General features: G+C 48.5%; 1 protein-coding gene across 2 annotated transcripts in view; it reads left to right on the forward strand.

The window, feature by feature from the left end:
* Hel89B (histone acetyltransferase 1) overlaps positions 1–26,841 on the forward strand; it is a 103,277-nt gene that overhangs the window by 37,774 nt on the left and 38,662 nt on the right. For both annotated transcript variants that reach the window (XM_084603902.1, XM_084603903.1), the window contains exons 10-24: positions 144–284; positions 2,829–2,974; positions 4,840–5,059; positions 5,802–5,906; positions 6,503–6,610; positions 6,693–6,740; positions 8,483–8,661; positions 13,217–13,397; positions 15,107–15,276; positions 16,884–16,977; positions 17,195–17,271; positions 17,731–17,848; positions 18,811–18,990; positions 19,768–19,887; positions 26,224–26,401. In XM_084603902.1, the coding sequence (XP_084460028.1) occupies positions 144–284; positions 2,829–2,974; positions 4,840–5,059; positions 5,802–5,906; positions 6,503–6,610; positions 6,693–6,740; positions 8,483–8,661; positions 13,217–13,397; positions 15,107–15,276; positions 16,884–16,977; positions 17,195–17,271; positions 17,731–17,848; positions 18,811–18,990; positions 19,768–19,887; positions 26,224–26,401 (2,065 nt within the window). The remainder of the gene's footprint in view (positions 1–143; positions 285–2,828; positions 2,975–4,839; positions 5,060–5,801; positions 5,907–6,502; positions 6,611–6,692; positions 6,741–8,482; positions 8,662–13,216; positions 13,398–15,106; positions 15,277–16,883; positions 16,978–17,194; positions 17,272–17,730; positions 17,849–18,810; positions 18,991–19,767; positions 19,888–26,223; positions 26,402–26,841) is intronic.

Below are 26,841 nucleotides of genomic sequence, written 5' to 3' on the forward strand. Positions count from 1 at the left end.
TCGCATGAAGACTCAGTGGATAAGATAGCTCTGAATGAAAGTTGGTTGGGATTCGCTTGGGTGTTTTTTTTACTAGAATAAAAATATAAAAAAGAAGAGCCCTGAGCCTGAAGCAGAGTGATTTCCCCCCCTCCCCCGCACAGGACCTGACGTCTGTGCTGATCCCAGCCGTGTTTGAGCCCGTGTTCCAGGGCCTGCAGGACCAGAACGATGATGTGAGCGCCGTGGCGGCTTCGGCTCTGGTCCCCGTCACAGAGGAGCTGGTCAGGACGCTACCCCATCAGGTCAGTGTTGCCGCCCACTCTGTCCCACTTAAGAAGCGCAGGCGACTGGACAGCAGAGCCAAGAATCTCAAGCAGTTGGTCTCCCTCATTTTTGGTTCCTGCAAAAAAACAAGAAAAGAAAGGGCTGATGAGAGGGCGGCGGCATAAATCCCAAAGAGTGTTCTGTCCCCAGCAGGCAGGCTCACCTTCTCATAGAGCTGTGCGAGTGTTAAAATTTTGTGTGTGAAGCAAATTCAAATAGAATATCGGTTATTAATTTGGAAAATTGGTATAGGTAGTTGAAAATAGAGAATTGTTTTTCTGCAAAATACACTTGTGAAGAGGAACAGTTGTTACAGAAAACGCCCATTGTGAGCGCAGTTTTCTACGCTTGTAAGGTGTGCAAGGCAGAAAATAAGAAAGCAGGAATCATGTAGCCAAACACGCTCAATCGTGCGAAAAGGCGAAGAACGCATGTCGTTGATTTTTTACTTTCTGGCGTAAAGGCTCTTTTCATCTCTAGAAAGGAAGGGTAGTTATCAACATGCAGCGTACTGATAACTACCCTTTCTTTCTAAAGATGAAAACAAATTAACGATACGCGTTCTTTGTCTTTTCGCATGATGGAGCGTGTTCGGTGTATTTTTATATTTTGCTGTCAACTTGGCTGCTGCGACGCTGATCATCGAAAGATAAAACCTGAGCAAAAGCATTCACCTACTCGCTCTGCCTGTTCGTCTGAGGTGTGATAATGTGGAGTGACGTCCTTAAGAAGGAACAGCTTAGCAGACGACAGGCCCAGTTGAGCGCGATTTGTCAACGTGCGCTTAGCCTGTTTTCAGCCTCGCCCCGTCATACGGCGCTGACGCACGGAAAAGTCGCTGCTCGTGCACGGCAGCTAAAGATTTGGGCGCCTGTACATATCCACAACCAATATTTTCGAACTCTGTGGAGTCTTAATGCTTGATTTTTCATACCAAAATGGCCGTCGGCATTACTGTGGAGATCTTTTTTCGGCCAGGAGCTCGTTTATTTCAGCATGGCATAGGCGCGAGTGGGTATCGCTGTCACAGCAATCCGGTTCTATACTCTGTGAAAGGTGCCATCTTGGATTTAAACGGAGTCGTTCGGAATGGACTAGCTTGGCCATAGTTGCTATTTGAGGTAGTGCCAGTGATGGTACACTCTTCGTTGTCATCGAGGTGGCCCACAGACGGTGCGCGATCGCATTTAAAACGGGACAGACGCAGCGTCCGCCATGGCTTTGATGATGCTGCCGCTAGCTGGGCATGGAGAAGGGTGGGCCGGGGGATGCATTAGGAGGTGCAGTTTCCACTCGCTTTCTCTCCATGTGTTTCGTCTCGCGATCTTTGAGACCATCGTTGCCCAAGGAAGTAGCATGGAAGTAGCACACATGTTAGTGCGGTTAGTGCATTCATTCGCATCATGGTGGCAGCTGTATCGCACTATCTCAGATGAAGGGGTGCGGACATAACGAAAGCTGAGATGAGAAAGCTGTGGCTGAGATGATGTAATAATTGGACATAGCACTGCTTGATTTGTTTTCATGGTACTATGGTGCACACACGCATGGTGTCATGTGCTTCCCGATGGCGCACACGCCTGCTGCATGGGGACCATGCGCACTGGCCACCCGCCGTATTAGGTAACATTAGCCCGTGCGCACTGTCAGGCAGGGTGCAGAAGCAGATCATGACAATGAACCGTGCGGTACTATGGCTGGTTATCACACTATACAAACAAAACATGGGGAGTCCTGAGGTTTGTGATTTAAGCCGATTTTTCATGAAATGTTTTTTTTTTTTTTTTAATCTCGCTGATATTTCGGGATGTTTGATTATTTGAACCATTTTCCGAAAAATCGGTTGGCGACCGTACACTGTAGTATGCTGTCCAATCACACGGCCTGACTTTGAGGTCAACATTTCTGACGTACCATTTCTTTCTCTTGACCTCTCTGGTCAGAGGTGCATAATGTTCAGATTTCTGACAAAAGTAGCGAATAGTCAAAGTGGTCGCTGCGAAGCAGCAGCAGCAGTCCATGCAGGCCCTAGCTTAGCTGGGCTACTTCCGCTTGCGTCCATATTGTGATCTAAAAAAAAAAAAGTGCCAATCGGGCTCACAGTCAATTGTCTACTACATAGTGGCTAGACGGTGACATTCTGTATGGTGCTGCATTTTGTGTTCCTACTTGCGAGCACATAGTAGCTGTAAGGTAGTGGTTTTTGATGGCCGTCAGCATATTATTGCACTGGCCTTTGGTGCATGCTGCTAGTCGCTTCAAGACACTGCCATTTAGAAATGTCAGTGTTTCGGTGCCAGTTTAGATCGGCTTGAAACATACGTAATTTCTGAACGTTTAGGAAGCTTGGATGGGTCAGATAGGGAAGATTCACACCACAGTGTGAATCAAATCGAGTAGCAAATACTCCTCAAGGAAAACTATTTGAAATTTCGACATATTCGCCCTGCCTTGCTGGCATTTCGGGGAGTTCCAACGTGTGACCGCTCATAGTGCTTCCCCTTTTCCTTCTTCCCTCTCAGGTTCCACGGGTGGTGAGGACGCTGTGGGACGCGCTGCTCGAGCTGGACGACCTCACCTCGTCGACGAGCAGCATCCTCATGCTGCTGGCCGCTCTGCTGTCCCACTTCACCCAAGTATCCCGTTTGCAGAATGCCCCTGCCAAGAGGTGAGTGAAGCAGAAAGAGTCTTGCACTGTGTTCAGGCTGCCCTGCATTCAGGTTTTTAGTGTCATATACTCAGGAGCATGGCACGTGCTGTTCTGTTGCAGCACGTGATCGTTGCGCAACACCTGCAAATTTCATGCTTTGCCGCAGAAGTTGAAAATCTACATGCGCTGGATGGTTTGCAGTATGTTGAACTGGCAGAGGAGTCACCTACGGTTTGATCCAGTAGTGCGGATTTGAAGTGATCGCTGATTACGGCGCGCACACTGTCAGGATGTGTAAATTACTAAACATTTGTGTAGTATGCCTTTCCTTCATTCTTCTGATGGGGTTTGGCTCTTGCTTAGAATTGGTATTTTTACGTCCAGCTTGTTGAACTTCCTTAGGGGCATGCCAAAGGTGTGACCCCCATTTTCGCGATGAATTAGTAGGGCAAGCCCTTCATGTAGGTAGTTAGGTGCATCAATGTAACATTTTTGTTCATAAGTGAGTACAAGTAGTGAAGATGGTTCCAAAGAGAACATTTCTCGGATAGTTCCCGACAGAAATGGGGCTAGTGAAATGCATTTTCACAAAACGCAGGCCTGAGAAGAAACTGATGTATGGCAGATTCCCGTAGGGTAAACTTACGTTCATCAAGTGCTTGGACAAGTGCAAGCATATCTGGTGTAGTTCCTAGGGAGCACATTAGAAAAAAAAGATGTCCGCTTAAGGTTAGCTGCTGTGCATCCCTGCAGAGCTAGGCACTCTTCGCAGTAGTACTCGCAGCAGGGCTTCCATTACTCGCTTTTGAGATAAGCAAAGATCACTTCCCAACTCGTAAGCACACCCACACAAGGAAGCTTGCCCACATGTTCACTGTGAAGTTTTGTTTCACAGGCTAACATTCTTTTAGTCGGGCTTTCTTGCTGGCCTCTCCCGTTAAGGCAAGGTGCCATTATCAATGCCTGTGCTCAGCGGAAGAGACCTGATCTGGCCACATCTCTGCGTCTTGCTAGTCACGCGCCATGCTGTGTCCCTCACAGTCAAAAGGGCTCAGGGTGCACCTGCTCATTGACTTGGTGCTTGGGCTGTTTTTCCACTCCTGCTGCATCATGGCACGCATTTTTAGTGCAGACATCTCAGCGAAATGTCAGTGCTATCTGCATGTTGCCTGTGATGAGTGGAAAGTCATGTTGTGTGCACCAGCTCGTAGAATTGGTAAGGCCAGATGGTCCACCATCAGGTGGCTAGGAGCAGGAGGGAAACTATAGAAGAAAAAACATAAGTAAAACCTGGTGCTAAAAGGGGGAAGGGAAATGACAAGAAACAAAGCCGACAATAGACCAGTACCACTTTCAGGTGGAATTACATGACCTTGTTTCCATACCCTTATTGTTTCACCGTATAAATAGGGCTGTAGATGTTGTGTTTGCGGTTACTGTCCCACTGCAAAGTAATTTTGTGCATTGTTCTCATGCAACAGGTATTTGGGCAGACCTTGCATCTTGGCATAGGCTTTCTTTGGGTACTTGTTCTAAGACAAACACATTCCCGTAGTCTTGTAGACTTAGTCTTTAACCTGCTGTAGTGACTCAGTGGTCAGCCCCCCCATTCCCCCCCCTTCCCCCCCCCCCCCCTATCCCAGGTGGCCAAAGTTGATCCGCCCTCCACTGTGGCATCTCTCGTAGCTCAAGTCGCTTCAAGACATTGAGCCCTACATACCGCACCATACTGTTTTAGTTAGTCTGAAAAATTGCTTCTGTTTGTGACTTGTGCACTTTGATATTGGAAACGCTTTTAATTTGCCTACGACAACTCATGTTGCTGCAAGTGGTGCTCTTCGCCTGGTTTGCAGCAGAGTTCCCTTTTTTTTATGTGTGTCCAGTGGTGGTGCGGCACCACCAGTGCAAGATGGAGAAGAGCAGAGGACGAGCATTGTGGACGGGACGGGGCTCACTAGTGATGGGAACGGTGGCAGTGACAATGCCCCCCTGGCCCAGTGGGTGCCTCGGCTATGGCCCTTCCTGGGGCACAACTCGGCGGCTGTCCGCCTTTCAGTGCTGCGGTCGCTGCTCATCCTCACCTCCGACGAAGGGGCGCCACAGGTGAGCAGAGGTTTCAACATCACAGCTTCACCGCTATGGGGGAATGTCTCTCCTTTTGGTCGTGAATGTGTACATGTGCTCTTGAGGTGCTGTATGCTTCCTGAGCAATATCCACAAAGGCTAGAACGCCTAATTGTCGAGAGGATGTGGAGCTGGCCTAGTTTGTTCGTCATGCATAACAATGGTGTGATAGAACAGAACAAAGCACTGTGGACATGTTACCTTTACATGATATGTTTGCTGTGCCGAGCTCATAGTGCCATATTATTAGTGCCTGCTTCCCACCTCTTCCTTTTGTCCCTGCACGTGGTTTTCTCAACAGGATGGACGCGCAGTTCTTTTTTCACTTCCTTCTTGATTAGTCTTCTTTCAAAGATAGATTTCATACAATCGGTGACAAAGCAGCAGAACAAGCATGACAGGTCGTTGGTTTTGGAGGCCAAATGTTTTTTAAGAATATGCTACACCACCGACACCCATTGCCCTTCCAGTTTTCAGCACTTCACATCTCCAAGATCAGCGCGGAAACATTCAAATGACCAAATATGAATTGAATAACGAGCTCTCAAATTATCCTATACATTTTGCATCAGGCTTGTAAGTCTCGTTAATTTGGGAATTTGGATAACTCGAACAAGGAGCACAGTCCGGGCCAGACGGCTATGTCGGCGTCGGTGTCTGGTCGGCAGAGGTGTGGCTACTGTTTTTCCCCGACCGTCTGGTGGTGTGCCCCTTGTTGCAGCCCCTGAGCGAGTGGATTCCTCCGCTGCTGCCTTGCATGCTGCGGCTGCTCTACCAGCGCTGCCTGCTGGAGACGTCGACGGAGGTCCTCAACCTCATCTACCAGGTGTGTCTTCTCTTTCTTCTCAATCGTTTTGGCCACTATAGCACTTGCAGCTCTGTGAAATGTGCGTAAAGGTGCACATAAATTGGTGTCTCTGTGTACACGCGAATTCAGGAAGTTTTTCTATTTTTGCTTCTCTATTTTGAGCAAGGGCATTCAGATGGGGAACTTTGGACGTGAATCAAATTAAATAAGACATCTTGGGCTGTTGATTTGTGGGCTCTTTTTTCACTCTCAAAAACAGAGAAAGGGGAGAAAGCCAGCTTGGATCGCAGCTTGAAAGGCCACCACCATCACTGACAGCCTTTCTTCATTTGTCTGCCCCTTTCCCATGAAGTCGTGGCAGTGGGGACTTTGTCAGTAGTGTGATCAGATGCTCGCACTGGGATGACTGTACGAGCTATGCAAAAACTCCAGACAGGTGCACTTTCCACTAAACAAACACTGTCATTCCTTGCATTTGTATTTTATGTGAAAGATTTGCTTAAAAAGTGGCAGCAGTGTGTCACTTTGACAAAGCAGGGTGACCTAGCAGCAGGCAAGAAAGATTGCTGCTTGCGCCTTTGGTGTGGGTGCTTACCGGTGAATGTCTGTTGCAGGTGTGGGAGAAGGTGGTGCTTGGTGCCCCTCTGGGTCCGCTGCTGACGGCTGCCTGCCCACACATGAGCTCCTGGCTCTGCCTCCTCATGCACCCAGCCCACCTGCAGGTGATGTCGCATTCTGCCATCTCTGATGGGGACAGTAAGAGAACATGTGGTTTTTTACTTACCAAGTGCTCAACACGTGCAGGTTGACGTCGTGGCTCTGCAGTGGCTGGTTCTTCCCCCTAACCTCAAGGTGAGTGGAGCACGTGAGAGAATGTGCATTCGCTGATAGCTGACTGTATTCTGTGGAGTGTTCTGATATTTGGGCCCCAGTAGAGGCTCACTAAGTTTCACTGGAACAGCCACTTGGGTTTCTTCGTTTTACATACCAAGATGAACACTGCAGAAACCAGAGGTGAGGGCAAGATGCTGGTACTATTCTCATTTGAACACAGCACTTGTCTGTACCCCATCCATCCTCATCTTTGGGTTTGAAATGTTACACGGACCCTAAGTACAAATAGAAATTGGCCTCTGTCGGTAGGCCGATGCACTCTAGAAACAAAGAAGCTACTTTCACTGGGGGAAAAAGAATTTTGCTAGCTAGAAAAGGTAAAAAAGTGAAGCTGCAGTCCCAGCTTCGTGCAAAGCGTTGTGCGTAATCTAGGGTCTCACTCTTCTCTTTTGCCACCAATTTAACTCCTGAAAAAATTATGAAAACCGCCAGTTCTTTTTAATTGGCCATTACCGTATTTACACGATTGTAAGTCGACCCTTCTTCTTTTTCTTTTCTTTTTTTTTTTTTTTTTTTAATTCGAAAATCCGAAGTTGGGAGGTCGACCTACAATTGAAACCAACACGTGTCACTCTTAACAAGAGCAAGACAAAAACCATATCAGGGAGGCTATGGCAAATTTGTTTGCTCTGCGGCTTTAAGGACAACATTCAGTTGCTCAGTAACTGTATGCTGTCCTTAAAGCCGCAGAGCAAACAAATTCAGTAACTGTTACTGTGTGTGCTTCTCAGAAAGAATTTTTTGCAGGTGCAGCGCAAACTGCACCTGCGGGAGTGTCGATAGTTTACGGAAGAGCTGCTGTTAAAATTGTGGCGACACTCCTGTTTTGCACGTCAGTCGCGTCTGGTCACGTGACGTGGCACTTTCAGGGAGGGTCGATGGTTGATGGAAGAGCTGACACCGATAATTTGTTGAGTTTGCACTCATTGGGCGTTCGCACTTTTGACTTTATGACCGGCTACGTGCTTCGTCACGAGCCCTCCAGTCCAAAAAGCACTCGGCGCTCGTTCTGTGCAGTGTTCAAGGAGGTGGCTATCATTTATGCCGAAGCAACAGCGCTGTGGGCTGCAAGTTCGAAGCTTTATTGCAGGACTAACTTCCAAAACAAAAGGTCTAGATCAATTAATTGTTGTCGACGATGGGCTGAGGTGAAAGTGTCATTGCCAGAAGTGGTGCATTTGTCATACAAATGCGGGAATAGTCTCGTGTTCATTACAGGGCTATGTATAGTGTAACGATTATGCTTTTTCTCCTGTTTGGGCATAATTTGTTGGCCAGCACTGCTCTGCTGGCATTACAGAAGATAATATAGTAAATATGGAAGGATGCTGCTTCTCATATCTTATTTCTCTTCTCATTTCATCAGCTATCCTGTTGTTCTGTTTTGCCGGACAGCACACCACTTCATGCCTTTTAGAACCGTTAAAGAAAACCGAGAAATACTACCTGAACACTTTATTTTCACGTCTTTAGTTTGTTGAATTTGGGCAGTTATTTTTCACACTGAGTAAAAGTTTTCAGAATATTTTTGCCATTTGCTCAAATATAATAACGAAATTTGGGCAAGAGGTCATTTTTTCTTGCTTTGCTGTAATCGCGGGCACCATGTTGGCGTGCAGGATTAGAACAATGTAGAAGTGTTCCACAAACCCGCAAGTGTTCCTGCTCCTGATCCCGTGTCTGTCCCGACCCTCTTCCAGCCGGACAAGAGGATCCGGAGGGGCCCTGGTGCTGTCGCTCCGCAGGAGGCGCCCACTGCCGCCCCCGGGGGCAGTCCCCTGCTTGGGGGCGAGGTGTACCTGGCTGGGGCAGAGTCCCTCAACGAGAGCCCCGCCGAGCGCGAGCTCCTGGTGCTCCGGTGTCGCTGCACAGCTGCCAAGTGAGGGGTGGTCCTTGTTGCTCTGGCGTGCCCATGTGCAAAAGGGCAGGAATATTTCAATTCTCTGTGGATTACGTCTGTCATGTGCTGACATAGGTTTTATAATGCGCATTATCCGTGAAGGCAGGAAAAAAAGCAAGCTCGGCAGAATTTTTCCTTCCTCTATGCTCTTGCACACTCATGGAAGAAGGAAAGAATGTGCATACCTTTGGGCTGTGTTCTTTCGCGTTGTTTCCCCTTGCCTCAACAATAAGGCTCCATCGGCTTCATTCCTTCTCTGGTTCCTTCTCATGGCTTGCAAACGTCGCATGGTGAAGCTCACCAAACTATCACTTAAGATGTGCGCGTCTCTGGAGAAAACATAGCTTCCAGGGCCTGGGCTGCTCTAGACAGGCCGTCGCGGTATTGGTTCTCTCTCGTTCCTTCCACACATGGCTTGCAAATGTCACGCGATGTCACGCGGCAAACGTCAGAGTGTGATGTGATCGTCTTTTGGGAAGGCGCAGCTTCCAGTGAGCAGTGTGGAGTTCGATACACGAAAAAAAAAAAAAAAAAAAGCCAGTAAAATTGCAGTTCAACATATGATACAACTTTTCTATACTTTTACATGGGACTTTCAAGGGGGAGTTCGAGAAACTTTATTTACACGATTGTAAGTTGACCCGTTTTTTTCTTTACTCCGAAGTAGGGGGTTGACTCTAAACCATAGCATGGCGCTTTCAATAATAGCAAGATAAACAATGTACCATCAGGGACGCAACGGCAAGTTTGCTCCATAGCTCTAAGTAGATTTCAGTCATTACGCACGCTTCTCGGGAGATACTACAGTCAAACCCGGTTATAACGAACTGCGTAATACAACGCAATTTGTTCGCTATATAAAGTATTTCGCTATAACCAAACCCGTTTATAACGAACTTCAGTACCAAATTCGTTATACACGATGTCCAGACAGCGCAGCGAAAACGCACTAACTAAAAAAAAACCGTGCTGCTCACCATGAATCTACAAAAGAAATTTATTGCAGATAAATGCTCACTTATTTGCAGTCGGCAGTGATCTTCGCCTGAACACTGCATTTAACTCTATCAGCGAGAATCGCACTTTCCACACGCGACATCATTTCCACAAACTCCAGTCCGCTTCCCTGTATTCCGGAGCAGTATCAGCGCAGCAGATCGGTAGCAGCGAGGGCTTCTTGCAACGTCGGGCGAGGGCGATCGTCCTCCGGCGGCGGCTCCTCGGTCTTCTCGTTCGCACCAGATGCCAGCATGTCGGCAACAATTTCCGAGTCCAACGGGCTCACTGTCACGGCTACGTTGTCGTCAACAGTGAGAAAATCCTCCAGGGCAACTTCTTCGGGCACAGCGTCCGGAACATCAGCGAGTTCTTCCCACAGCGTGGCAACATCGCTGTCATCTTGCACAGTGCGCGCTTCACTAGCAGCTTCTGCATCCTCTCGACATAGTCCAGCATGGTGGAAGCAGTTGCGGATTGTGGATTGCGTCACGTCTTGCCAGGCACGGTTAATCATTTCTATTGCGGCCAGCAAATTAATCTTGAGCTCGTCGTTAACCCGCAATTTCACCAACAGCCGCTCAACGACGCGTTTCCTGTAGCCCAGCTTGAAAGCGCGGATGATCCCCTGATCGAGGGGCTGCAAAACCGCTGTTGCGTTCGGTGGCAGGAAACAAAGCTCGATGTTCTTGAGCGTGACGCCGCAGTAGTGCGCAGAACAGTTATCGAGGAGGAGGCAAATCTTTCGCCCGCTCGTTGCAAGTTCCTCGTCCCAGCCATGCAGCCACGCTTCGAACAACGTTCTGGTCATCCGGGCCTTAGAATTTGAATTGTATGTGACTGGGAGTGAAGTGCATCCTCGCAGGCACATAGGAGACTTGAACTTGTCTATGACAAGCGGCCGCAGCTTTGATGAACCGTCCATGTTTGTCGTGAGAAGAACGGTGACTCGGGCCTTATTCAATTTGCCGCCATGGCACTTCTCATTCTTTAGCGCCAAGGTTCTGCTCGGCAGCAGTTGTCGAAACAAGGCAGTCTCGTCGGTGTTAAAAATATTGCACGGTTCGTATCTCTCCGTGACAGCACGCCACACGTCTTGCACCCACTTTTCAGCACTCTCAGCGTCCACTCCTTGGCTTTCACCTGCAACCACCTTCCCGGTGATGGAGTAGCGGTCTTTAAATCGTTGGAGCCAACCACTGCCCGCTGTAAACCCCTCGACCGGCAGATTTCGCGCGCGAACGTCCAAGAACCATTGGTACAGCGCTTTCTCTACTTGGTCGTAAGCCGGCTTGTGGTGGCGAAAGCCGTCACCATTTGGTCGTTCCTGTGCATTGCCTCTGATGGCCGACTGGTTTTTCAAAATGGTGCTTAACGTGCTCCGCGGAATCTTGAAATGCGCGGCAACGTCACACTTCTTTTTGCCGCGGCCAACGCGGCGAATTATCTCCAGCTTGTCGGAAAGCGGTAAGGCACGCCGCTGCTTCGTCGTCATCTTGCAGGATGTAGCGCCGGAATGCAAGCCAGCAGCAACGTAGGCACGTCCGGAATCGTGAGGATAGCAGCAGCACGACTTGCAAACGCGAACAAAGAAAGCTCCGAGGATGCGGGAAAGTTCACCACTGACGCGTTCGTTGTTCGGAGGCTGCCTTCCCTTTGCCCAAACTTGAAACCAGTTCTGGCCAGTGTTGCTTCTTTCTCGAAGTGCAATAGGTCCGGAGCTGCTTGAACGTCTTTGATCACATGGTAGGCAGCTGCCAAATAGGAGCGCTGCAAAGAGAGGCTGGCCGATGGCGCGGATTTTAAAGGCTACTCATGCTACTCCGGGCGACGGCCGCGCATGCGTACAGGAGGGTCCCTCGTGGAAGCTGCTGTAGAGAGCCCCTCCTGCGTTTTACGGAAGCGTGGCATCGGCGCAGAAGCAGCAGAAGCACCCTAGCGGGCGCGTGATGACGTATGCGCTGTGTGAGACCTTGGGGAACGGAGCCGTCGCCAATCCCCCTCCCATCTGACAACGGCATGCGCTAGAAGTATTGCGGCCCGGCAGCGTGGGCTGCCCGGAGAGAACTCGGAGCCGGCACAAAGGTTCGCCCGTTGGCGGGCGTTTGGCGACCGATCGCGCGCGCTGAGTTCGCTATATCCGATGTGTAGTTCGTTATAAAAAATACATTTTATATGCATAATGCTAGCGGAAATTCGAGTGTTCGATATAAAACATAATTCGCTCTATCCGAGTTCGTTATATTCGCGTTTGACTGTTTACGGAAGGGTTGATAGTTGATGAAACGCCCGCTGTTCCAATCTTTGAGACACTTGCTTTTTGCACAGCAATGCTTCTGGAGAGTGTCGATGGTTAATGGAGGAGCCGACACCGATCATTCATACTTAGGTTTCCTTCTTTAGTGCTGCCTGGATTTGGTGCATTGATTGATTGGCAAGTAATTGATGGCCAGCCACGTGCTTTGTCGCGAGCTGTTCATACCTGAAAAGCATTTGGTGCTCGTTCACTGCAGCGTTCAAGTGGTCGGCCATGATTTAGGGAAAAAAAAAACAAACAACTGTGCACGGGCCGCAAGTTCTAAACTTTCAAATGGATTATGTGTGAGTTGGCGGCAGCAGCGAAGGAAAACTTTCTATTGTGATGGCAAGCGAAGAGGCTTCCTCGGACCACAGTCGGAACGCTCTCCAGAGCTCGAGACCGAGCTTGCGGCGTATATATCGCCAAAATATGTGATCCGAACAGGGGATGGGTTACTTAACATGGCAATAAAGTTTTGTTTCGGAAAGTGCCTACCTGTACACTTTTTTTTATGGGGGTGGGAACATGCGATTTGTTAGAGTGACTTACGATCTTGAAAATACAGTAATCAGAATTCAGTATATCCAGGCTCGACTGTATTACATCGCTCATCACTGCATCGCAGGCATTTCAGAATTAGTTTCATTCAGGATGTGCTTCTCGTCTCCCCACTCAACATATACATTCTAATGTGCAGAGGAGGGGGAGGGGATAAACGAATGTGACTGGGACGACATCCCGCCCGTCCCACCCATGTCACTTGTGCCGGCCCTATGAGAAGGCTTGCCCAAATTTCATGCTTTACGTTGGGGGCCAGGAGCAGCAAGAAGCATGCGAGGAGGTGTCACTCTTGTTGGTTATAGGTCCACACAAAGCTTTTAATAAAAGGCTGACTTGATTGTTGTGATGGATAGGGCAATCGAAGTCAGTTGTTTCGAGATTGTATTAGGAATGTAATCCAAAAGCGTTGTGATTTGGGCTTGTTGGTATTTGGACATGATGATGAAGACAAAGCACAAACACACAAGGACAGAGAGAAGTAGACGAGATAGCGCTGGTTTCTTCTACTTCTCTCTGCCCTTGTGTGTTTGCGCTTCTTCATCATCTTGCTTTAGGAAGTGATCCCCCCATGTTCTCCTTACTTTTCCAGTCTTCTATACGGCTCGAACAGCCTTTGGTCCATGTAAAGTGTTTGAGGTGCTTTCCTTTTGTTTAAACTGTGGTGTGTGTGTATCGTAGGCTCCTGGGCCTGCTGTCGGGCCTGGTGACGCAGCCCATGCCCGGCCTGGAGGTTCCCCCTGTGGAGAGCCCTGTGGAGAGCTATGCCCGCCTGGTGCTCTTCCACCTGGCCTCCAAGAGCGCCCTGCAGCGCATGATGACGGCCGCGGTCATGGCACACTGGGTCACCCTGCATCCAGTGGTCAGTCTGCCCTGCTTCTGCTGCCTCACTCTATGAGCGGCACCTTTTAAGCTGCAGTCCGAGATGCTTTATTGTTATGTTCTAAAGTGTGTTGACGGGGGTGCACCCCTCTTGGATCCTTTTAGTCTGTTTACTAGCACGTTTACATCTTATTTTAAGTGTTCATGCATTATCACACTGTGATTCTGCAGTGGCAAGCATTTCCACCTGCATCAGGTACATTTAAATACACTAAATTTTGATAATTCGGACTCTCATAATTCAAACAATTTCTGCGGTCCCGTAATTTCTAATGTAAGTTTAACCATAAACTTTCGAAGCAGCGGCTTACACCTGCCCTGTTAATTAGGTTTTTGGTGCTTTCCTAGAATGCTCATTCTAAATTTTGTTTGCAACCAATGAAGCATCAGCACCTCGGAGCTGCGAAGTGGCACCGCAAAACTATGCTTATGCTTAATATGCCGTACGTCCCAATCCGAGACCTCCCAAAAGAGAAAAGCGCTCTTTCGTGTGGTTTGCCGACCGCCGAAGTGTGCCCCTGCAGAGATGAAGGCATGCTTCACTGCAACGAGTAGTCGTGGATATTCTCGGCACTTCATCAAGGCACTAGCCGGGCAGGAGGCAGCGGTGCGCCCTCTTTGCCCCTCTCCTGCCTGGTCGTGGCCTCAAAACATCTCCCACTGATAGCAGTGGAAGTGCATGTCTAGCAACATAAGCACTCTTGCACCTTGCCCTTGACTGGGTGACAGCACACAACATCGACCTACGACGTTTATTTAAATGGTGCGCCGCGGCTTGGAGGGTTAACGGGCATCTCGATTACTGTATCTAGTTTCGTAACGAACTCACCCTGCACTTTTGCCATTGTGAATTGAAAAAAAAAAAAAAAGCTCTAGTCGGCGCGTTTCGCCATTGCCATCCACAGTGCAATTCTTGACAGTGCGCTAAGATGCTTCGTGGCAATAACATTAATGTTAACTCCTGCGTTGTGGGTGGATTGGGGTAGGAGGTGAACTTGGCAGAGTGCCAGCGCCCTTGACAGATGTGCCGGTAGTGGCTTTCCCCACTTTGTCCAGTTGCGCAAGCCTGGTTTTCAGGTATGGTGGATTGAGGCTTGCGCCATCCACTGCCACATCAAGCGTGGAAAGCGTGATAGCAAACGTCTTTTTAAAGGACTCGCGCATGCAGCAGTGCTAATCAGTGCAGTTGTGTGTGTGTACTCATTCTCTGTCTCTTTCTGCATGTGTTGAGGTGTCATGATAACTGAAGAATTTCCCCTTCTGCACGAGATGGCTGTAAGGCTGTTTTCTAGAGGATATGTACGTGAGCATGCTTCTTCCAGGCATGTTTACTTGAAAAGCAAATACACAAACAAGGTGGGTTTGGCTGCAGGCATGCAGCTTTGTCTAAGCTTGACTGCACCAGTTACTGACAGGCTGTTCAGACTGAAGTGACGTGGCGCTCTTTTATGACCATTCTTTGCCAGGCAGTAGTAAAAGGCACCGTTTCACGCTGCAAGGGAACCATCACTTCTGCCTGTCCACGCTGGGCCTCCAACACCACTGGTTTAAGCATTTGATCAGTCATTAGAGAACTGTTAACTCGTTCAATATGTGATCCGTGTACAATGTGGAGTATACGCACCTACGTAAGTGCAGCATGGTTGGCTGCTGCCCTTCCTTCAGTGTGCATTCGCTCGACCCCCCCAGGACCACCTGTGTCCAGCGTCTGTGCGCGACCGGGTGCTCGAGTGCCTGGGGGAGACCCTGTACTTTGACGAGATGGCAAGCGGCTTCACGCGGCTGCAGCAGGACGCCAGGGACTTCATTGCGTTGTTGCGCCATTTTGGACTGCCCCTGGATTCCCGCTTCCAGCCCACGTGAGTATCCCCTTCTACCCTGCCCCCAGGGATCTGTGCAAGCTGTACAAGGTGTACAGAGTTGCTGGCTTCATTCACGTATTGACACCTGCGATATTGGTAACCAGATGGGTGCCTAGTCGAGAGCAAATTTTGTGCTTGAGAAAGATGACCGGGATCGGTCTTAGTGGGCAGCAGATTCTACGGTAACATACTAGTAGGCGATACAAGAGAGCAACAATGTACGAACTGCAGCTGCGGTTTTTAGTTGCTGCAGCTTCTCCACAGTGCATAGGTGTCGTGCTGCAGTGAAGCGCCATACCTGCTAACCCTCCCTAACTACCAGGGAGATTTCCTATTTTTTAACTGAACTTTCGAGTTGTATGAGCACTGCCTTGAATCTCCTGATAAGTTTCCTTTGCCCAAACAAAGATGGCATTTGCGAAACTGGCACCGTGGGATCTGCAGTTGCAGTGTAGTCGTCACTATCACCATCAACAGCCACACTACCACCATCAACATCATTGGTTAAGCAGCCAGTCAAAGCCTAATCAAGCCAAACCTAAAGTAGTTGTGCATTGTTTACATTTCCAAAAATTCTGTGGACTCTGAAAAATAGCAGCTCTGCAGGCTTCTATGGCAGGGGTTTAGAAACAGCATTTTACATTGGGTGTGCGAGGGTATGAGGAAGATGAGGGTAAATAACTCGTCTTCCGCCGTATGCGTCCATATGTATTCACTGGTGAAAGCTGACGTGATCACTAGCACTGTGGAAAAAATAGTAAACAAAGTCATTGCAGGTACTAGTATAATTTTATACAGACTCCCTTAGTGTACTCACAGCCGTTCACATCAGAAATGCAGTTTCAGCACTGCTAGGGAACATCATTCACTGTACTGACCGCAGCCACTGCTGAAGGGCATATCATAAAATTTTTCTGGGTCCTGAGTCATGTTTGAATTTCATGAGTCATGTTAGGTTTGAGTCATGTTTGATGGTGCAGACATGTGTACTTCACAGGCTTGCGACAAATAAGGCAAGCAAGTAAATTAACTGCATGAAGCTAGTGCATTGCAAACGAAGGGGTAAATGACAGTCAACTTGGAACACTGAAGCAAATAACAAACTCCATGTGGTGAACGAAGCAGGTGTTGGGTGAGTAGAAGTCATGTAAACACGAGGAAACGAGGAACATCTCGAAGAAGTGATTTCATGCAATCTCCGCATAAGACATACATACCTTACACACAACATCATACTGAGAAAGCAAGACAAACCACTATGGGATGCATGTGGAGGCATCATTGTAAACTGGGCTTTATTTTGAAGGAGAAAATTTTAACCACCGAGGAAAAGAACACTTTATACTCTCTTGCGGTCAGCGCATCTCTTTTCATCTCGTGTTGGCTATAGGTGAGAATACCCTTGTTGGCCTTTCCTGTATTTTTAATTTTTGAAACGAAGCAGATATCTTGAACAGAGTGTAAACTTGAAGAACTGCAGTTCAGTAGATACAACAAACACTTTTCTAACCATTTGCTTGGCTGCTTACATGTCCCAAAACCCAACTCAACAACAGCCTTGCGAAAAATTGTCTTGGCACCAACTGTCGTTTCTTTTCTTCCAGTGTTGTCCTGACGGTGGACCAAGTGATTGACCTAGTCACCACCGTGTTCCAAGGACTAGTGCAGCAAGTGCGCCTCAAACCAAAGGTGGCCGAGGTAAATCGTGCTCTCTGTCTTTTCGATCAAACTGGAGTTGTGCTTCTTTAGGGGCCGAATTAATGCCTGAGCACCCAGAGGGTTTGGTAATGCTCTAATTAATTGAGACTGAAGCTGAGGGAGATAAAACGTTTCTAAGGTCATTCAGAAGGAGGGGACTTGTGATCCCTGAAGTGAAGAGTGCAAGAGTGCAGCGTGTGGCTGTGTGTTGTTGCAGAGCCTGGAGGAGAAGCGCAGGGGCCTGCTGAGGGCAGCCCAGCAGATACAGAAGGACCAGGTCACTCTCAGCACAAGGCGAGTGTTGTTTTGCAATTTCTTTGAAGGGAAGTCTGTGGTAAGGGTGCTTGGCTGCTGACCTCCACGGACGCGGGATAAATCCCAGCCATAACGACCGCATTTGTGATCACCCAGGGCACTCCACAGGGCATCTCTTATTACCTTGTTGCTTTGGTAACTTTGAACCCTATCAGTCAAATCAATTCAGAATGGAAACCAGTGTAAAAAAGCATGAATGTAAATGAAGTCTCTTGAAAATATTCACGGTAGTCGTGCTGTACGTGCAAAGAGCAGTTAGTGCTGCATATTTGGGGATGTCGTGCGGCCATAAATACTAAATTCACTCAGCCATAAATAGGTCTGCCTTTCTTATGCCTCTGCATACAGATTTTTGTTCCTTTTGTTAAACGAATTTCCCGGTTAGCCCAGTGCCCGAGCTCTCCAGATTAAGAGTGAAGTCACATGTTGTCTACGCAGGGTGCATTCTTCACTGGCCACCTTCCTGGTGCGGCTGCGGCGTCTTCCAGACAAGCTGAATCCTGTGATCCGTCCCCTGATGGAGTCCATCCGCCGGGAGGAGAGCCGCCTGCTCCAGGTGGGCTGCCACTTAATCGCGAACATCCCTCGCCAGTACCTTGAACTGGCGAGGAATGTTCGCGATGTTGTTTACCACCAGGATGGAAAGTTTAAAGCCCAGCACTCGCGCAGCTTCTGAGAAATGGTCCAATGGAAGCGATGTCACAGCGCAGGAACTCGTGAGGATACATCAGAGAGGGCTCATTTTCTGTGCATGTTTAATTCATTCCATGAAGCGCTTTGTTTGGTCGTGTTTGATAATGTAGCTCATCAGCTTTGTTTCGTAAAACCAAGGAAGACGACGAAAACAAGAGCGATGATGTGACTCAGTATTTCGTGCCACTTTTCAGTCTCGTTTGGGTGCCGCCATTTTGAGAATTTCATTTTTGGCAACGTGGAGAGGTGTAAAATTTTAATAAGGTGTCAAATGCATGTCAGTGCATTTATTTACTTTCTTTTCCTGGCTCCCGCACAACGAGAACTTGTGGACTGCCACTTCAGAAACCTTCGTGGGGCTTAAGTGTGACAGCGCTCCATCATTGAGAGTAACCAAGATGCATTGAATCTTATGAACAACGGTCAGGGCCTCTGAAATGTTTCATTCCCCACAAAATTCGTAGTTGGGGTTTTTGTTGCTGCAGGGCTCATCTTTAGTAACTCTGGCAACCCTTGTGCCAAAAGCAGTGGCTGTGTTTCCCCTATTGTCTGGAACAGTTCATAACAAGCCAAGGTCACTTCTAAAGTAGCATATGTCAACTGCCTTGCGATGGAATGACATACCACATAATTTGGCACTTCGTGGCCAAGTGAAGCGCTCATAATGTCCACTTGATTCAGTCGAGTTCATTTATTTTGCCTGTGATCAAGACTTGTGACGCGAATAGCCAAGGTGACATTAAGCGGGCAGTATTCCAGTGACCAGTCAGCTGTTGGGCTTGGCACATAAAACTCTGATAACCTTTTTTTGCGTCTGTGGTGCAGGAGGACTCAGCCCATAGCCTGGTGCGACTGATGGACAGCTGCGTGGATCGTGTCCCCTGCCCCAATGGCAAGATCGTGCGCAACCTGCTCACCTACCTCTGTTCAGACCCCAGCCTAGTAGCTGCGTCCACTGCACCACCCCAGCTGGCTGCCATCCTCACCCTGGTCAACATGCAAAGGGTGCGTGCCACCTTCCACTTTCATTCTGCTGCCGAACGCAAGGGCACATGATCGAGAGTCCCGGGCGTGTGGATATCAGTTACATGCTCATTATGATGTGAAGGGCTTGGCTGGCAGTTAACTGGTAGCGGTGTTAGACTTTTCATGATTAACTAGATTCAGAGCACCCTGTGCCTAGCTATACTGGGCAAACAGTGCAGTACCACTAACGTTTATGCTGGTGGGCAGGATGGCGCCCCGAGAAAACGCACTGCTAGCGTAGCTGTATCCCATTCTGGCGTTTGGATGGGATAACACTCTGGCCTCCGTGACCTTGGCAGTTCGAACACTAAGCATGCAAGACAGTTGGCGCTGCAACGCCCTTTGTTTACAGTTCCGGGTGGAGTCTGGCGCGCAGGATGACATGTCCATGATTCCAATGAGTGTTACAGTCAGTTGTCATTGTGTGTTAGCTCCCTGCAAAATTTACCACACAGCCAAAATATGGCAACCTAAAGCAATTCTTCTAAGTTTACTTTTTTTTTTTTTCTAATTACTGGCTGCCAGGGGGAGGGGGTGCAGCCTTTACATGGGCATATATTGCACCCATTGGTGTCTACCGAAGTGCAGCCATCTGGCTACTTAGGAAATCTGTCCAGCTTATGCAGCTTTCAGATGCAGCAAAGTGGAAACCGATGTAAAACTGCAACCACTCTGTGAGAAGAAATAAACAAGACAGCAGAGGCCAGCAGGCTGGTTCCCTCATCTGAGTGTCCTTCTGTGTCTTTTCTGGTGCAGATGGCTGAGAGGGCTTCAGTGCGGCGCTCTGGTTCGGTGTCTGGTGGCTACCGCAAGGGGTCCCTGCAGGCGTCGCAGTCCACCGAATCGCTGGACGACTCCAATGGCCTTGACGACGAGGTCTGTCCCGGTGCTTGCGTATTCATTTTTCTTCCTGCCTGCCTGCGTGAATTGTTAAACATAACAGCATTATCAGCATTAGCAGTAAAAGAAAAAAATCTCTTTGGTGATCCTTCAGAAAACTATGAAGAACTAGCATATTCTGGAATATTTCGAAAAAAATGTGACTCGGGTGTGAGCACAAAGCATAGTTTGTGCTGCTTATTGATACCTTCATTTCCTGTAAAGGCTCTGTCCTTTTTTTAATGTGAAGACTTATGTCTGCCTATGTGCTGTGCTTAGGCCAAAGGAAGCTTGGTGATGTACAGACTCTGGCAATAACGAGGGTGAAAGTAGCCGCGGTTGTTTTGTTGTCACCGTCGTCATGTTTCCATCTGTCACCACTGTGCGATCGTGTGCTTCCCGAAAGCTGCCCTGGCAGTTTGCAGCCAGAAACTTTCCACATGCCTCCAAGCTGTACTCTGTTCCCTACATATCACGCAATGCTTAGAGGATAGTCATAGGCCCACAATACAAATAAGCATGGGTTGTACTAGGACTCAAATAGTGTGACTAGAAACACTGTGCACCTTGTTCTGCCTTACTGAGATTTCGGGGGAGAGACAGGCCGCATAGTGATACGTTGTTGGCAGAGCTGTAGCAGAATTATTTTACAAATTCCTTAGGACCCTGGAAGGTATTTGTATCATCCTAGAACGTGATGAACCTAAACGAGCCAAATGGAACACGAAAATGAAACGCAGTTTGTTTGCCATTCTGAGATTCGTACAGTTTGCGGCACCAGGAAAACTGCTCGTGTTATTTGAAGGCCCTGCCTTCTGCAGAACGGCTCCGCGAGCCATGATCTCGCCCGACGAGTCTCAAATCAATAGCTTGTAAAAATTACCGGTTTATTCCAGGTCAACAAAAAGTGCCTTGCAACGATACAACTTCGGACACTGCTGTGATGCCAAGCATGCCTTTGAGGCTCGCGACAGGGCAGTTTAAAAAGCCAAGAGAGGTGTAGAGCCCCACAAATCCCAAAAGGGCATATCCTGACACTTTCGAATTCATAATCCGAAGTTCGGGTCACCCGTCAGAGTATCGTCAAGACTCTGATTTATTCGCTTTGCTCCATCCATGCCCAAAAGGCAGTTCAGTGGAACTTGTGATTGGGATGTTTATTGATCAAGCGCTTTACTTCTTTGCCAATAATTTGTACAGTTGAATCCCGCTATAACGAAATTCACGGTGCACGAAAAAAAAATCGTTCTCGCGGAACTTCGTTATCGCAAAAATTTGACGTGAAACGCAGAAAGAATTGCCCAAGCAGCAGCAAAGGCGTTTAATGCCAAAAATCTGTAAGCTTGGTTTGCTTACGCTTCACGGCGAGCAACGCCGTCACGCGATTTTCGCACTCGGTCAGCAAACCCATTGCAACATCGTCGTCTCGGACAGCAACGAAATTCCTGATGACATCAAAAGCGTCCATCACCTGTACGGCGGTTGCCGCAGCCGGCGCTTCCTGTACGTCGTCGTCTTCTTCATCGGAAGAGTCCTTATCATTCCGGGCAGCTTTTATGATCTGCTCATCACTCACATCTTCGTGAACAACAACACAAGCGTCAGCGCCGATGTATTCGTCGAGCTCGAGATTAGGCGGCACGGTTCCTATTTCTCCCAGCGTTTTCCAGGCGGCCGCGATCCCCGGAGCCGGTGACGCCTCTTCGTCGTCGTCTGTAACGCCTGGTGTTAGGCCAGCAGAGTGTACGGGTCGACCTTCGGCAAATCCGGCGTGCCTGAAACAGTTCACAATTACTGAGCGCCCCAGTGTGCTCCAGGCAGCAGACATAATCTGCAGTGCCACGTACAAGTCCACCTTCGTGTCTCGGCCGGTTTCAGTGTTAAAAAGCAGCCGCTGAATTAACCTCCCGCGGTAAGCGCGCTTCAGGCTAAGAATCACGACCTGATCGAGAGGCTGTAAGACAGACGTGCAATTGGGAGGGAAAAACCTCAGCTCCGTGTTAGTGAGCTTGACTTCGTCGGAGTGATGCGCTGAACAATTGTCCAAAAGCAAGCAAACTTTACGGCCCTGCCGCTTCATGTCGCGGTCGAATGCCATCATCCACTCGGTGAAAATAGCGCGGGTCATCCATGACTTGTTGTTCGCCTTGTACTGCACAGGTAGGCTACGAGTTCCCTTAAAACAGCGCGGCTTGGCACTTTTGCCTATGACTAACGGCGGACGCTTGTCCGAGCCATCCATGTTTGTGCAAAGCAGCACTGTGATGCGTTTTTTGCTGTGTTTGCCGCCGTGACAGCGCTGCCCCTTGAAGTCGAGCGTCCTAGCCGGCAACATCTCGTAGAATAGCCCGGTCTCGTCGGCGTTGTAAATGTCTGCAGGCGCGAAGTTGCTTAAAATTCCGGCCATGTTACTCGCCTTCCAAGCAGCTGCTCCGTCCACGTCTGCTGACATTGACTCGCCGCACAACACTTTTCCAACGATGTTATGGCGGGCCTTGAAACGGTTTAGCCAGCCAATGCTGGCTTTAAAATCATCAATGCCAAGTAGGCATGCATAGTTCAAGGCTTTCTGCTGGACGATGCTTCCGGACAGGGGGACGTTGCTGGCTCGTGCTTCCACAAACCACGCATGCACTGCTTTGTCCAACTCTTCATGGAGGGGCCGCGTCACCTTTTTGTGCTTCGAGGATGTGCCTGAAGCAAGTGCCATTCTCACGCTGTCTTTATTGCCTAGAATCGTTGACAGCGAACTTGCAGGAATTCCGAAGTCTTCAGCAATTGCCGCTTTCTTCCTTCCGCTTTCTGCTTGGGCGATTATTTGAGCTTTTTGCTCAAGGGAAAGAGTTTTGCGTTTTTTCACTTGCGTTGCCATCGTGTCCTGCGGATGAAAACTCGTCGTTGTCGAAGAGAAAGGCAGCGAGTGAACAACGCGACCACGACACAAAGCCAAAATGGCAGAACTGCAATCACGTGATTTCATGCTTAATGTGGCTTTGGATTTGACTTGGACTTCTCGCCAATAAAACTAGTTTCGGTTTCGATTTTGAACGCGAAAATTTCGTTGAAGCGGAAACGCTCTGCAAAAATGGTTCGTTGTGCAGAGAAATTTAGGCCATTAATTCTCATAGGATACTCGCGGGGAATAAAAAATTATTCGTTGTCGCGGAAATTTCGTTGTGGCGGTATTCGTTGTGGCGGGATTCAACTGTAATGCCAAGCATTTCACTTAGGCCGCTCATGTTTTCGTCAGAACCCTCACCAAGGCCCTGAGAAGGGCGATTGATATGTGGCAGTGTTGTGTGCTTATATAGCGCACTGCAAAGGCTTCTGATGTTGTGTGCCACGATGCACATGTGATTAATCAATGACCGTCATACGATTGGAATCTGGTGAACTAAACACAGTAAACACTCGTTAACTCGAAGTTGTAAAATTCGGGGAAAATTTCGAGGTAATAAGAGTTTCGAGATAAGCAAAATGCCAAAAATTTCTGGTGACAATCCCTGGCAATCTGTCACGCGACACCGCCGCCAATGCCTGTCGTTGCTGCTGGTGTACACCGCAGCTTTTGTAATAAACCTAAAAGAATTCTTGGGGAAAACTGAATTTTATTATTTTACAGAAGGAAGAACTGGATAATGCTTGCCTGCCTCGTGTTGGCATTCGGCCCGACAAAAGCGTCCTCGAGCTTTTGAACGCATCACATAAGCCATTGGTCGCCGCCGCTGCATTCAACTTTGTTGCGGAGCAAGCATTGCGGACACCACATACACAACAAAAATAAAAGTCAACGCTTTGTGCACATAGCGCTATGAAACGGAACCACACAATCACTAAACGCTCTTGCCGCTATGCACTTGCGAAGGGCAGCTGACCGAACCACGCTGAACTGGCTGAACCGGCTGAACTGACTGCCCGTTAAGACCCATCAGCCCCCGCGCGCAACCGTCGCCCACGTGACTGCTCCCAAGGTGAAAAACTGCTGCGTCCGCGGAAATTTTGTATTCGCTCTTTGAACGTGACCGCATTCAGCACTTAACAAGGCGCTCGCTCGGAGCCCCTATCACCTTACGGTAATGACCTCTGCCTTCGTCAAAATTTCGAGATATCCGCTTAATGCCTGAAAAATGAGATGAACGGGAGCTAATACATAGCACCTATGGGAGGTAAAGGCACGGTGTGGAAAATTTTCGATTTAATCGAATTTTTGAGTTATGTGAGTTTGTGATAATGAGGGTTTAGTGTATGCGCACTGACTTCTTCGTAACAAAGGAGCTTACCGAGGGCGGTCACGAGGCAGTTAATGCAGGAGTGATGTCAGGGGCCAATTATGGGAGTGGCAGTAGTGCCATATGAACCGTATTATAGGTGGATTGGCAATATAGGTCGACCCCCTTACCTTGAAGAGAAAAAAAAAAGAAAAAGAACTCTACAAGAAAAAAAAAGTGGAGAAGCGCACGCATTTACATTGGCTGTGTTCCGGCATCACCAGAGCTACGATCTCACTTCAAACTGTCAGCAGCATTGTCGGAAGACGATTCATGCTGCTCACCACCTCCCAGAGTGTGTCATCTAGTTCCATCAAACGTGTTGCTTACGCAGCATTCCTTGATAGGCTGCATACAAATAGCTGATCTTGTCCACGGCACCACATGCCGATCCGCTGAATTGTCGCTGAGAGAGCGGCCATGTTGCCGGTTGCTTCGCGAACATCACTTTTTCTGGGAAGCCACTTGCAGACTGCCTTCACATGCCGTTATTATTTACTAAAGAGGCATTTTATACTCTCATAGGTCGAACGAAAGAGCACACTCGAAGATAAATGCGCTTCTGATGGGAAAAAAAGAAAATGCCAGCAACTGCAGGATGTCGATACGGCTGTCCGTACCCGAGCAGACATGCCACTTGTTGCCAGACTGTGCCTGAAATTCTGCTAAAGACTTCTGTGTAAGACAAGAGATAACTTTAGCTTGCGTCTTTTTTTTTTTTTTGTTTAGAAAACATTTCGACTTGTATTCTGGTTTATACGGTATGCTCATAGGATTTCCTGGTGAGGCTTCTACAGAAGAGAGCTTGCAGGACTGAGCACTTGTTGCCACCCCTTCGTGTGTGCTGTTGCCGTTGTACATCCTGCTGCGGACAGCGTTATTACAGTGAAAGCTCGTTAATTGAAACCTCGATAATTCGAACTACACTCTTGGTCCGGCCAAGCTCCATAAAGATCGGTGTATAAAAAGGCCCGTTAATTCGAATGAGAGTTGGTTCCGCTACGGAGAATTCGAACTACGCGCCACTGCATCTGGGTGGCTTGGCGCACATCAAGCGAAAAAAAAAGTAATACACCTCTGCGATCGGAAGACATAATTAGAGGCTGCGCACGTCCAAAACAAGGGCAGAAGATGGAACCAGGTAAAACTTAAACAGCGCCATGACTGGCGCGGCGGTCGGCGGCATTGGAGGGAGGGGACGGCGGCTGCAGCAAGGTCAGTTCATGGCCATGGCAGCGGCTGCCTGTTCTCTCTTCTGCGCAACCTCTGTAGCTTGCAACTAAATACTCGTTAATTCCAACCCTGTTAATTGGTAAATACGGATATAAATACTGTCGGCGCGGCCCCAACCAATGCCCATGGAAGGCTATGATCTCAGACGGGCACTATGGGTTGAACAGTCGTCCAACTTTCCACCCATTAGTTGTCAACGGAGGCACGCGAGTCAGCCGCGATCATAATGCCAGCTTTTAGCACCATTCGCTTTAGAAGCCGCTTGCTGCTATCGCGCCTTCCGATGATTGGAGTGGGTGGCAGTAGCCGACTCCCGCCCCAGTCACTCATAGCATGATAAAGCGAACATACTAAAAAGGAGGCTTGCACAAACGGACAAGAGCTGGCACTTTGCAAAGTTCGCTTCCCCCCTCCCCCTTTCTGGAGCTAAAGTCAAAAGATAAACACACCGTTACACGCGCCGTTATCGCTGCGCAGCATCTTGGCGCGCTGCCAAGAAATGTGTAGTGGACCATGACGGCACGAAATGAAATGAAACGGAGGGACGCGCTAATGACTGCGGCCTTCATTGTTTTTTTTTGTTTTTGTTTTTTCAGATTTGTAGGCACAAATCAAGGCTGGGTGGGTTCATTATGCCAGCGAGTTCGTTACGCGACTAAATACAGTATATTTACTGTAATACAAAAGGTTCTTGTCAGTTTTTTCTAGGCCATTCAATAATTTGAACATCGAATAATTCGAACTTTTTTCCCGGTCCCGTGAAGTTCGAATTAACGAGCTTTTACTATTCCCAATGTTGAGAAGTGCTCTTTCCCTCTCTTCTCCCGTGCAGAGTGCGCAGCGGCAGAACGAGATTCAGCGAAGAGGCGCCGCGCAGGTTCTCTCGTTGGCTGCGGAGCACTTTGGTGCGGCCCTACCTGAGCGGCTGCCCAGCCTCTGGGGGGCCACCGTGGAGCCCTTGCTGCGGAGAGGGAACGGCACCAACTCTGCTGCCGAGGTGGCGTCCACAGGTAGGAGTCTCGGCACTAGGCTTTCTTGTGCTTTTTATATGTGCTGTTTAGTTAGGCTCGTTTAGTTCAGCGTCACTTGAAAAAAATCTCCTTGTACTGTTTGCAGTCGTAGCGGCTAAGAATTGGCCCCAGTGAAAAAAAAAAAAGTACTTGAAGTTTATATAGACATTAGGATGACTGAGGAATGCAATGCTAAAAGTTTTTTTTTTTTTAAGGTGAAGCCATTAATGCCTCATCGTTGTCGACAGGATATTGTCAGCTGAGGCGTCACGCTTTCGAGAGCGAGAGTTAAAAGCAGTGGCGTCACGCTTTCGAGAGCGAGAGTTAAAAGCAGAGGCATCACGCTTTCGAGAGCGAGAGTTAAAATAAATTAATGAACCTTGTCTCCACCAGGAATTGAACTTCCATCACTTAGATCTCCAGCCCAGTGCTTTACCACT

The sequence above is a fragment of the Amblyomma maculatum genome, chromosome 5 (genome assembly GCF_055883805.1).
Source record: "Amblyomma maculatum isolate TAMU_Amacu chromosome 5, ASM5588380v1, whole genome shotgun sequence".
Classification (NCBI taxonomy): domain Eukaryota; kingdom Metazoa; phylum Arthropoda; class Arachnida; order Ixodida; family Ixodidae; genus Amblyomma; species Amblyomma maculatum.